Genomic DNA, 12,994 nt, shown 5'->3' with positions numbered 1-12,994 from the left:
TATTTACTAATTTTAACTATTTTTAATATCTATAATATTTAATATTTGTAATCCAGGGAGTGTAAAGTGCAGAATCAAATATCGCTGTATGATTGTACGTTCTAGTACCAATTGTTTGGCGACAATAAAGTATAAGTATAAAGTTTGTCTTTGGAATCTGGGAGGAAACTGTAACACCCGGAAGAAACCCATATGGGGTCACAGGGAGAACATTATGATCATCAGAGGGAATTGAACCCTGGTTGCTGGTGCTGAAGTAGCATTATGCTAACCACAACAGTAATAGTGCTGTTCTTAGCCGGTATTTATAGCAGCTCATTCCAAATAGAATCATCTTTTGGGTGAGGCTGGCCCTGATGTCCTTTTTAAATATGTCACTTCTTGTTCTAAACCTTTGCCCTCATGCTTTTAAGAACCTCCTCTGTGGGAAAAGAATTTGTACTTCCATCCTGTCCATGACCCTCATGATACCCCTATCAGGTTTCCCCTCAATCTTCGACATTCCAGGGAATACAGTGCGAGTCTACTCAACCTCTCCTTGTAACTCGCACTCCCCTTCCCCACCCCAAGTCAAGGGAACATTCTGATAAATCTTTTCTGCACTATTTCAGTTTGCATGTATGATCACATCAACAAGGGAGGATGAAGTGTGAAGTTCAACAATTGCTGCCTCTGCCTGTCAAACCAACTGAATAACAAAAATGAATGAAGCTTTCTTTTACCACTTGTCTCCATGAAGAGATGTTACAATCAGCATTTGTTCTCCATTGACAACGTGTAAAAGGAAGTCATCTCAAAAGGTTTTTAACCTCAGATTTTGGTCAACAGCTCAACAATTGCAAAATGGTGAAGATAAAATTTATTTTAAATTTGTTCCTGTTCTTACCATTATCTCTAAATTTTCTGCTTTATTCGTCATGCAGTACTAAGTGTCTTTCAGCTCTGGATAACCCTATCAAGCTACTCCTCTTTGCACACAGAATTAATTATTATTGGAAACCATAACTCACCAAAGGAGTGCAGCAATAAAATGCCATCTACAAAGTGAGGAATTAAGAGATACAACAGGATTTTTGAAGGACAAAGTAATTTGCGTGGACAATTTTTAAGCTAGAAGTAAATCACATAGTCATTGAAAAACAGAACTACAGATGCTAGATACAGTAAATCTCTGATAATCCAGCAACCTGGTAATTTGTCATTACTGACCAGCAGATTTTCTGGAATACTGGAAATCTTTATCAAATTATCAAAACATTTATATTTCCCAGTTTCCATAATACAAAGTAGTAAAATAAATTTTCCAGATAGTTGATGATATTAAAAGGAGCAAGAAATATACAAGCACTCTGAACCTGAACTCTGGATGCAACCTACCCATGGACATCAACCCCAAATTTGGCTGCACACTTGGCCCACAGATCACACCCTAACCCACTCTAGTCACCCAGCTTTTGTCCACATTCAATTTACGTGCTGGATCCTATCTCATATTCTGGATGAATGAGTAAGCAAAAATGTAGATCATCATGATGTCTGATCTATTTGATGCCAGACTGGCATATTTGAAAATGCTGCGGATATTGAACAGATCAGACAGCACTTGTGGAGTAAGACAGAGAGAAAGTTTCAAACTAATTGTAACCAGGTGACTGCCAGATCTTATTCAGTATCATTAAAAGTGTACTTAGGCAGGCATCTGGGTAATGCTAGAATAGTTGTCTGTGCCTTTAAGGGAGATGGTGAGGTTATTACACACGCACGGGATAGTAGGGAGACCATTTTGCTTTCTGCTGAAGACGTGGTAAGGCATTGGAATTGGGTTCTTCTCAGAATGTACTGGGCATTGTGAGGAAAGGTGAGCATTAATTGACAATATCCATGCGAATTCGTTTATGCTTGTTGGCAGATCAAGAATATTGGTAATTTGACATGTTTTACATGTGGATGCTTTAGATTTCCACGAGTGGAGAAATCAATGCTAGGTAGCGTGGCTTATACCAAGTTCCTCACCATCCAAGTAGGTCAGTCTTCCTGTAATTTAACTACCTGGCAATACCTTGTAAAAGTTGTGCCAAAGTGTACCTTTTGTCTAACTTCATTGTATCGGGACTGAGCGTGCAAGTAACCGCGTAACGTGAATGTTTAGTCTCTGTTAGGAAGTTCAGCATGTGTGAACGTCTTAGATGAGATGTATCCGCTTACATTTTTTGCTGTTATGTATAAAATGCAGGGTGGGTGAGATTCTAATGTTGTTTGTATTGTGTTCCTTCAGGATTGCCACTACCGTATTTGTAGCGTATTAGTTCTGTACTAGTTCTGGTATTTTTTATACTGCATACGCAATTCTGTCTTATACACAAGAGTGTGAGTCAGAAGTTAAACTGAGGTTGTAACAGAAAGAATTGGTTGTAAATTCAAACAACAGGAATTCTGCAGATGCTGGAAATTCAAGCAACACACATCAAAGTTGCTGGTGAACCAGCAACTTTGATGGTTGTAAATTCGTTCGCTTTGTTTCGCAACCCTCTTCTGGCACTTAAACATCTAAAACAGATCAAGGAATTAAAACCCAAAAAAGTCTTTGTTGTCCTGAGCGTGTACTTTTCCCCAGGCTACATAATGATCCTTCACCACTTTTGCAAGTTCTTATAGAAGATGGTTGACTTGAAACATTCATGCTATGTCCACACTAACACAAAGTTTTTTCCCTTCAATTTGATCCTCCGTCTGCACTAAAGCGGCGTTTTCATCCTCCGAAAACGGAGATTTTCAGAAACGGTCTCCAGAGTGAATAAACCTGAAAACGCCTATTATCCGTTGTAGTGTGTATGGGGTAACCGGAGAGATTTAAAAACGCTTTCATGACAACACCACAACAACAATGCTTTTTCTGCTTCTGCTTGGTACTGCACAAGCACTGCTGTACGGCTGTTATAACGCGCAGTCCCTGTGAACGGCGTGAGAGTGAAATTGTAAAGTGAGCTTTATTGACTATTTAAAAACGCTGTCATGACGTGACGGAACAGATGGCCGCAGCGCGGCGGCATTTCGTTGTTTTCTTGAACGCAACCCCCCACGTAACCTAACAATTTCAGAACAGACGGCAACGAAACTGAAGCCAGAAGAGTTAGAAATGCACTCACCAAATACTTTGACCCATAGCTTACTGAATAAATAAGTATACTCACTTTGCCATGTTTTCTGTCCTTGCTTGTATGAAGGTGGTTTACCCATTTATGCAAATACTTCTCTGACAATAGATGTGTAATAGCCTAATGTAACATTGTATGCAAATACAAGATAACACTAATGCAGACATGTTTTTTATACATTTAACAAGGTGCTTTATTAATGCAACAGAGTTAGTCAGTTTTTCAATGTTCGTCGCCAGCCGTCACACTGTCCGTGAACTCCCTGTCGGTTGCCTCCATACGCTCCAGTATTTTTTTAGCTTTAAGTCCTCCTGCGCGAGAGCCAAGAGCAATTCCTTTAAAGTTTTTCTACTCTGTAACTGGACAAATGCGCACCAAGTATACCGTTTCCTCTTCGCTTGTTTTCTGTGTCCTGGGCATGCCCAGTAGGAGGAGATTCGCCCAAATATCCACCTAATGTGGACGGAGATATTTTGAAAAACACTTAGTGTGGACGCCTGTCGTTTTTACTCAAAACTGGCGTTTTCAAAATTATCCAGTGTAGTGTAGATGTAGCCTCAATCTGCCTCCCTTTCCACACATGCTACCTGACCTACAAAAATTCCAAGCAAGTTTTGTTCATTTGCTGAGTTCCTTAAGTGGGTGTTGATGCATCCAATTAGAGATCTTGATTACCTACGAAATAACACGATCACACTTCAAGCCAATTTATAAAACATTTAGAACTGATTCAAATTGCAATATTCAATTTGATAGGATCCTTCCTGAATTTTATTTCAATGAACCTGTAAATTATTTGAAGCAAGAAAATTTTTCTACACGAGAGATTTAATGAACCAATCTATACATTTTACCCAAGCATGAATTACATCAACAGCATTATGCCAGTGAAAAAAAATATATTACTGCATTATACTATAATCCAGAATTAAATTTAGTAGGTACTATTTGTACTTTGCTCATGACTTCCATTTTAAACAGTTTGTCAGAAAAGATTTCACACAGACCTACTGCACCGCATTATAGCAAGAAAAAGGGAAATGACTAAAACTAGCAGTCCGAATCCATTGCTGGAAATGCAAGGAAGGTTTACAAAAATGAATACATAAACAAACTCAAACAATAACTAAGTTAACAAATAAAAGGAAAATCAGAATTACACTGAAGGACAGTGGCCAAAACTTAAAGGCAAATCTCTGGCATCTGTAAATATGAAATTGATTTTCAATGATAGATGATTTATATTACTGTACAGCAGTGCTCAGTCACTTATAACCAACAACTGAGCCTCATTAATAGAATATAGCTCTGAAAATGTTTCCCATTTAGGTAGCTTTATATAATTGCTGTATAATTTTAGAGCAAATTACTTTCACAGTTAAAAAAGCACTAGTATCATAGGAGTAAATCTAGGATTCCTAGTGTTACAGTATGCTACAGCACAGAAAGAGGCCCATAAATAAGCCTAGTTCCATTGACCTGCACCCAGACCGTAGCCCTCCATACTTCTCCCAGCCCTGTATCAATCCAAACCTCTCTTAAATGTTGCAGTTCACCATTTCTGGCAGTTTGTTCCACATTCGCATCACCCTCTAAGTGTGCTCTTGTTCTAGTTGCCCCCAACCTCAATGGAAAAAGCCTGTATTTACCTTATCTATAGCCATCATGATTTTGTACACCTCTATCAAGTCTCCCCTCAAACTTCTACTTTCTAGGGAATAAAGCCCAAACCTATTTCACAGGTCCTAACCCATTCTCTGTACCACAAGTCCTCAGCTCCTGGCACCATCCTTGTAAAATTTCTTTGCAGTCTTTCAATCTTATTTACATCTTTCCTGTAGGTAGATGACCAAAAATGGACACAATGCTCCAAATTGAGCCTCACCAACATCTTGAAACCAACGATTTCAAGATAACATCCCAACTGCTGTACTCAATACATTGACTTAAGGCAGCCAATGTGCCAGATTTTTTTTATAAAAAGAATCCTATCTACCTTATGGATCTATATTCCCGATTCCAGTTCTACCACACTCCTCAGTGCCCTACCGCACGCTGTATAAGACCTACCCTAGTTGATCCTCCCAAAGTGCAACACCTCACATTTGACAGTATTAAATTCCATCTCAAGTCACTTTTTACTGTCATTTCAACTATAACTGTTGGTACAGTACACAGCAAAACCGAGACAATGTTTTTCAAGACCATGGTGCTACATGAACAATACAAAAACTACACTGAACTCCGTAAAACAACAAAACTACACTAGACTACAGACCTACCCAGGACTGCATAAAGTGCACAAAACAATGCAGGCATTACAATAAATAATAAACAAGACAATAGGCACAGTACATGGCAGTAGGTTGGTATCCGTCTAGGCTCTGAGTATTGAGGAGTTTGATGATTTGGGGGTAAGAAACTGTTACATCTGATTTTTTCAGCTAGTCCAGATCTTGCTACAAGTTTTGATCGTCTTCCTTGCTATCTACTACATCCTTAACTTTGGTGTTTTCCAAAAACCTTTATTCTCAGTCTATCACAGCGGCCACTACGGTGGTGATGTCTGTTATTTGTCAAGTAGGCTGCCGTGCACAATCCTGATTTGATGGAGACGGACGTGGAAGCACGGAGGAACATCTGGTGAAACTTCTGAAATGCCTGCTTCGCTGCTGCTGCTGTGTGGTCCAGAATCTCCGGAGGAGAAGGCCCCAAATCCTCGGCTTTGCTTATTGCTCGGCGGCTGGGATGGGGTCGAAGCGCTTGGCAGAGGTGCTCGGAAAGGCTGTGTCAGAGGGGCTGGTCAGAGGCTAGAAGCTTTCAGACGGATTCAGAGTCCGCTACAGTCGGGTGCTTCCAAAGGTGCTGCACTGGCAAGTTGGTGGCGTTTGGAGGTTCATAACAGGGAGAGTTTCTCCCTTCTGCCGCCTGCGTAAGATGATGAGTCTATCGGGACTTTGAGACTTTTTCTTACTGTGCCCATGGTCTGCTCTTTATCAAATTATGGTATTGCTTTGCACTGTTGTAACTATATGTTATAATTATGTGGTTTTGTTAGTTTTAGTCTTGGTTTGTCCTGTGTTTTCTTGTGATATCATTCTGGAGGAACGTTGTATCATTTTTTAATGCATGCATTTCTAAATGACAAAAGATGACGACTAAGTGTCCTCATAATCTAATCTATTGATCGCCATCTGCTTTTTTAGTTTCTCTGCATTATTCACTTTACTTTCTCCACCCCCCCCCCCCCCACAAGTTCTTTCTCATTTTATCCCCCAGGTGTTGACGAGAATCAAATCAAGCAACTAAGGCACTGTAGAAAAAAAAGACTAGAATTTGTGGCAGAATGATAAATAATTTGCCCTGTTTTAAATATTTTAAACAAACAGAGGAATGGGAAGAAAAATTTTTATGCACTGATGAGTTAGCAAAGGCAGATTCTTGATCTCATTAGCAAAGTAGTAAATTCTTAGGCTTTATTTATGCTTTATACACAGAGGACACTATGTGTGGCCCTTCAAGCCTGTTTCATCCTTCATTCAATCAGATGGTGCAGGACTCAGTGTACTTGCTGAACTCATGCCTACTACCTACTTCCTCGTTATGGTCATGTTAATGGGATACTGATGCAATGGATTTTTCCAGGCCCCTGGGCCCTTCAGACATCTGGCAAGAAATGGTAAGACATCAGTGGTGAAAAGGCTTCAGATGGTGAAGTGCTGAGGAAACACCCTTGACAGCCTTTAAAAGGTGGCAAAATGGGTTCTGATTATTGTCACTTGCCAAATCCATCAAGGAATTTAACAGCTTTCGCAATGTTGCAGACATTCAGATAGTTAAACATTTGTTTAAATGTTATTAAGAGCTCAAAATTACCTTAGCATTAAGTAATATTTGTTATAATAATTTTCCTTCTCTTTTCCAAAAAAAAACAAAGAAATCTGATTCAAATGACTGATGTTTCCTGTCCTACGTTGACCAACTACAGGACCAGACAGGCAGATTCCGCAACGTAAGATTGGAGAACTTCAGCAAGGTAAGTGTAATAACACTTCATCAGAACTAGTCAGTTTTTGAATACTGGGCATTTGAAATTGTTGAATTCAGTGTTGAATCCTGAGGACACTAAATGACCACCAGATAATGAGAAGCTGTTCCTCAAGCCACTGTAAGTGGTCAAAGACAGAGGTCAAAATTGGATGAGTAAATTAGAGCACAGGCAGCTGAAAGCTCAGGGTTACCCTTGTTGACTGAATCGAGGTATTCTGCAAAGCATTCATCCAACCTGCATTTATCGAACGTTACAGTACAGAACAGGCCCTTTGGGCTATGATGTTGTGCTGAACTTTTAACCTATTCCAAGATCAATCTAATATTTTCCTCCCACATAACCCTCCATTTTTCTTTCATCCATGTGCTCATCTAAGAATCTCCTTAATGTCCTTATCTACTCATTTCATGCACCCACCAGTGTTTAAAAAAAACGTGATACACCCTCTATACTTCCCTCCAATCATTATTCTATCTTGTATTAGTGGCTTTTTCCCCCCAGAGAAGAAATGGCTATCACGTTATCTATGCCTCTTATCACCTTATACGTCTCTACAAAGTTGCCTCTCATCTTCCTTCATTCCAAAAAGAAAAGCTCTAGCTTGTTCAATCTTTCCTCATAAGACTTGCTCTCTAATCCAGACAATAGCCTGATAAATCTCCTCTGCACTCTCTCGATAACTTCCTATAATAAGGTGAACAGAAATGAACACAATATTGCAAGTGTGGTTTAAACAGAGTTTTATTGAGCTGCAATATTATCTTGCAGATCTTGAACCAATTCCCTGCACTAATGAAGGCCAATGCCTTCTTAACCATCCTATCAACTTGCACAGTAACTGAGGGATCTATGGATGTGGACCCCAAGGTCCTCATGCTCCGCCATACTGTTAACAACCTTGCTATTAACCGAGCACTCTGTCTTGAAGTGCAACCTTCCAAAATGAATCACTTCACACTTTACTGGGCTGAACTCCATCTGCCACTTCTCATTCTATCAGTGTCCCATTGTAACCAAGACAACCTTCTACACTATCCATCACACCATCAACCTTTGTGTCATCTGCCTTGTCATCAAGTTTCTTCAACACAAACAAGACTATACTATGAGTATTAAATGCGACATAACAATGTGGAAGAGGAATAAGTAATTTGCTGCTTTATCTGGAAGAAGTGCTTTCATCCTGAACAGCAGATTAACTACATTTGTCACACGTACGTCAAAACATACTGTGAAATGCGCCACTCTGCATCAATCACCAACACACAGTTCAAAGCCCGCAAGCATTGCCAGGCTTCCAGCGAAAACAGAGCATGTTTTGGTCACTAACCCCAAGTGTGTGTCTTTGGAACATGAGGGGAAACCAGAGTTCCCGAAGGATATCTACACGGCTATGAGGAGAACATACAAACTCCTTACAGAGAGTGGTGGGAACTGAACCCCACTCAGTGCAAAACTATTGTGCTTGCCGCTACATTACCGTGCTGGCAAGGAAGTATTACATCTCCTGCAGCTGCACTTTGGAAGGTGCCAAATAAAAAGGAATGAGTATTTTGGAACTGATTTCCAGTAATGAAGCAAAGGAACTGTTTTCTATCTCACAGTTGCAGCACTTTCCCTTTTTCCTTCTCAGTTTTCAACCATCTCCAGTTTGTATTGCCTGCAGATGGATCATCTCTGATTCAACCCTCTCTTAACTAGTGCCATTTTATCACTTACTCACTCTCAATTTCCAGCTTCTCATAGACAAGCACTTCATCTCTGTAGACTGCACCTCTACAATTTCAATCATGTTCTGACTTCAACTTTTCATAGCTCTGATGCAAGGTAATCAACCTGAAGCGTTAACCCCATAACCCCATATTTCTCCATTCACAGATGCTGCCCAACTTGCTGAGCATTTCCAGCACTTGGTTCTATTTTAAGATTTCTATCATCTAGTTTCTCAACTTTTATTCATTGCATTTATTTTTTGCTACGGGCAAAACTGCACACAATACTGCAAATGAGAACATTAGAAATAGAAGCATTAGGCCCTTTATGGCTTCTCCAGTACTGAATGAGATCATGAGGTATCACCAAAGTACTGTATAATCACAGAACATCTTCCTTACATTTGTACTCCAATGCCTTTGCAATAAGGAACAATTTGTCTTTCTATTTGCATTCAGCATCTTTTATTACCTACATTTCATGAACCAGAACACCCACAGTACCACTTTTACCAGCTGTCTCAGCATTTTAAAATATTCAGCTTTATTTTTCTGAATAAAAGTCCTACAGTTTCCTTAGATTATTATAGACTTGCTCACTTGCCAAATTTACCATCAGTCCTTTGCAGATTTTTTTTTACTTCTTCCTTGTAGGTTATTTTCTATCCCTAACCTTGTATATCATACAAAACGCTGATACACAGTATTTTAGAGATACAGTGTCAAACAGGCCCTTCTGGCCCAACAAGCTGCACCGCCCAGCAACTCACCCATCACCTATTAACCACAGGTCAACATACAATGACCAATTAATCTACCAATCAGCATGTCTTTGGACTGTGGGACGAAACTGGAGCACCCAGATGAAACCCATGTATTCATGGGGAGGATGTACAAACTTCTTACAGAAGACACCGGAAATGAACTCCAAACTCTGTCATGCTAAATGCTACACCATCGTGGTGAACCAAGTCAAAATGAAAGTCAATATCCGAAGTCCTAGAAGGAATCTTTGTGGCACCCCATTATTACTAACACTATTTTCAAGAAAAAAAAGAAACATGCGATAAATAATAAACTAAAATGCATCACACAAATGAACCCTGGTGAATTACAATATTTCACATTTAAATGAGATGCAGAATTAATTTAAGGGGAGAAAGAACAAATGCATAAGACTTGAGCAGTGCCAAGTATACACAAGTAGAAAGGAAACCTAGTTATAATTAGATTAAATGCAACAGACTGTAGTGCCTTCTACAGTCTATCACAGTGAAGTTCTCCAACAGAATGGAAAATAGAAGGATCAGGAGTGTCCTCTGCTGGGATTGGAGGCAATAAATATCCATAACTTATATCGGAATGGAATGGTGCATTATTCCTAAAAGTTCAAAATGAATGGACACAAGTCTAGCTGAAAGAACAGGGTAAAGCTGGCAAGAATAAATTTCAGAGTAAGTCTCTTAACGTTTCCATGGCAAGTGTAGTGAAACAAAATAATTCCAATTGACTTCAGGAAAGTGAAACCGAGTCCTCTTCATCAGAGGCATAGGTATAAAGCACACGAAAGGAAGGGGCTAAGGATTTGAAATAGTTAGAATTTTAAAAAAACAGAACCACCTTTTTCCTTACAATATCAGCCCAGCCATAAAGGTGTATATAATTCTATGTGAAACAAAACAAATCAATCCGGAATATTCACAGCTGACCCCAGGACATCGTCTCATTACACATGAAGGGGATAACTCAGCTATCGTCACACCCTGGGGCCCGAGGCCTGCTATGGCCTGGATCTAACCCGTTATTTTGCGAGCAATTCCTCAAATAATAAGCGAGTCCGAAGCTGAAATTTCAGGCGAAATGAAATTGCTGCGAAGGGGAATGGAGTAAGGTGGCGGAGGGTATGAAGAAGCGGTGGGAGGCTGCCACCACACCCCCCCCCCCACACCAGCAACGGGGACCGGGCTAGCTCCGTCTCCATGGCAACAGCGCCTTTGAAGGGCCGCAGGCTCCACCACGGGCCTGCTTCAACCCCCCCCATCCCCTCCCCTCAACTCACCATCTGCCGGGCGAAGGGGTCGCCGTCCTCGCCGTGTGTCGACAGCAGCCGAGACCAGAGCGTCACCAGAGCCAGGAAAGTGCCGACGATCAGCAGACTGCGTAAGAGGAAGCCGAGTTTCACCCTCATGGCCCCCGCCGGGTTGCTCCACAACTTCAGTTATTTCCCCCCTTTCCTTCCCTGCGCAAGTTCAACTTTCAGTGGGTCTCTGCAAAGATAAATCTTCTCTTCGACCGCCGCAAAGGTGCCAGGAATAAGTTTAGAGGGGAAAGCAGCACAAATTCTAGCGTACACTGGAACGTATTTTACAATAAATAATAATTTAAAATATCTGTACAAAAATCAGTGGGGGAAGGACTTATTGTTCGCTATCTTTCCGTTTTGATCGTCTTCCTACTGTATGGAGCAGCTTTCATGCACTGCTGCTCCCTCTAGCTCTCCAACAACATGTGCACCGCCCCCTTCCTTCCTTCCTTCCCACCTCTTTCTCTCTAGTTATCTCATTCCTTCCTTCCCTTTCTCCCCTTATGTGTCCTGCCAATTGTTACGTTCATTACATTCGATTCTCGCTCCAGTTTGTGTGACTCATCCCCTCACCCCCTTTACTACTGGTTTTATTTAATGTACTTTAAAAATAGATCCAAGTTTTTTTTCCAATTGTAGTTCATGAACGCAACAACTTTTAACTGCTGTCACTAACCTTAAATACGGTGGAAACATTCAGATGGTGCACTTTTTTTATTGTGTGGAAAACGATGCGAATCCCTGGTTGTTCGTAATATTAATGACATTTATGTTAGAATTTCAAGGGTTCATTGGTCTTTGGGATGTTCTGATTTTGTTTTTAATTGGCAGCTCTGTATCTTGAAGGAAACTGTGTTCACTAGTTCTGGCCTCTCCACCCTAGTTTTTTTAAAATACAACGTTTGATGCTTTGACTGAATTTATTCAATTACAGGATTAGGACTTGCTACCTTATTAGCATTTATTGTTTAACCATTTTGTCCCTGTAAAGAAGGTGGTGACCAATTGTCTTAAATTGTTGAAGTGAAATTGGTAATTATCTAGTTTCACCAGATAATTGACTTATGTAATGGCTCTGTTTGTTTAAGTAGACAATGGATGGGCCCGGTTTGACCTAGTGATTAACAGAAAAAACCCTATTTATTTTAACAATACGCATATCGCAAAATCTTGAATTAGAAAGGTATTGCTGTGTCTATATGCTCTCACATCCTAGCTGAGACCCCCATCGCCAAGGACATGCTCTGTTCTTAATGCTACCATCAGGATGGAGGTACAGAAGCCTGAAGGCACACACTCAACGATTCAGGAATAGCTTCTTCCCTTATGCCATCCAATTCTTAAATGGACATTAAACCCATGAACACTGCTTCACCACTTTTTAATTTCTCCCCACACGTCCCTCCTCACGGATCTCCCACCCAGCACTTATCCCTGCAAGCGTAACTGCTACACCTGTCCCTACACCTCCTCTCTCACCACCATTCAGGGCCCCAAACAGTCCTTCCAGGTGAGGCTACACTTCACTTGTGAGTCTGTTGGGGTCATCTATTGCATCCGGTGCTTCCGGTGCGGCCTCCTCTACATCGGTGAGACCCAACGCAGATTGGGGGACTGCCTCGTTGAGCACCTCCGCTCCGTCTCCCACAACAGGCATGATTTCCCAGTTGACACTCACTTCAACTCTGCTTCACATTCCCATTCGGATATGCCCATACATGGCCTCCTCTACTGCCAATGATGAGGCCAAACTCGTGTTGGAGGAGCAACACCTCATATACCGTCTGAGTGGACTCCAGCCCCTTGGCATGAACATTGAATTCTCCAACTTCCAGAAATTCCCTCCCCCTCCCTTCCCCCATCCCAGTTTCACTCTGCCCCCTCCTCCAGCTGCCTATCACCTCCCTCATGGTTCCGCCTCCTTCTACTACCCATTGTGCTTTCCCCTATTCCTTCTTCACCTTTCCTGCTTATCCCCTCCCTGCTTCCCCCC

At 41.0% G+C, this 12,994-nt stretch overlaps 1 protein-coding gene across 2 annotated transcripts in view; it reads right to left on the bottom strand.

Annotated features, from left to right (window-relative positions):
• Positions 1–11,412, bottom strand: part of galnt7 (UDP-N-acetyl-alpha-D-galactosamine: polypeptide N-acetylgalactosaminyltransferase 7) — a 137,410-nt gene extending 125,998 nt beyond the window's left edge. For both annotated transcript variants that reach the window (XM_072257654.1, XM_072257653.1), the window contains exon 1: positions 10,978–11,412. In XM_072257654.1, the coding sequence (XP_072113755.1) occupies positions 10,978–11,106 (129 nt within the window). In that variant the 5' untranslated portion in view covers positions 11,107–11,412. The remainder of the gene's footprint in view (positions 1–10,977) is intronic.
• Between the last annotated feature and the right edge of the window lie 1,582 nt (positions 11,413–12,994).

The sequence above is a fragment of the Mobula birostris genome, chromosome 5 (assembly GCF_030028105.1).
Source record: "Mobula birostris isolate sMobBir1 chromosome 5, sMobBir1.hap1, whole genome shotgun sequence".
Lineage (NCBI taxonomy): Eukaryota > Metazoa > Chordata > Chondrichthyes > Myliobatiformes > Myliobatidae > Mobula > Mobula birostris.
This window is presented reverse-complemented; position numbering and strand designations above follow the sequence as displayed.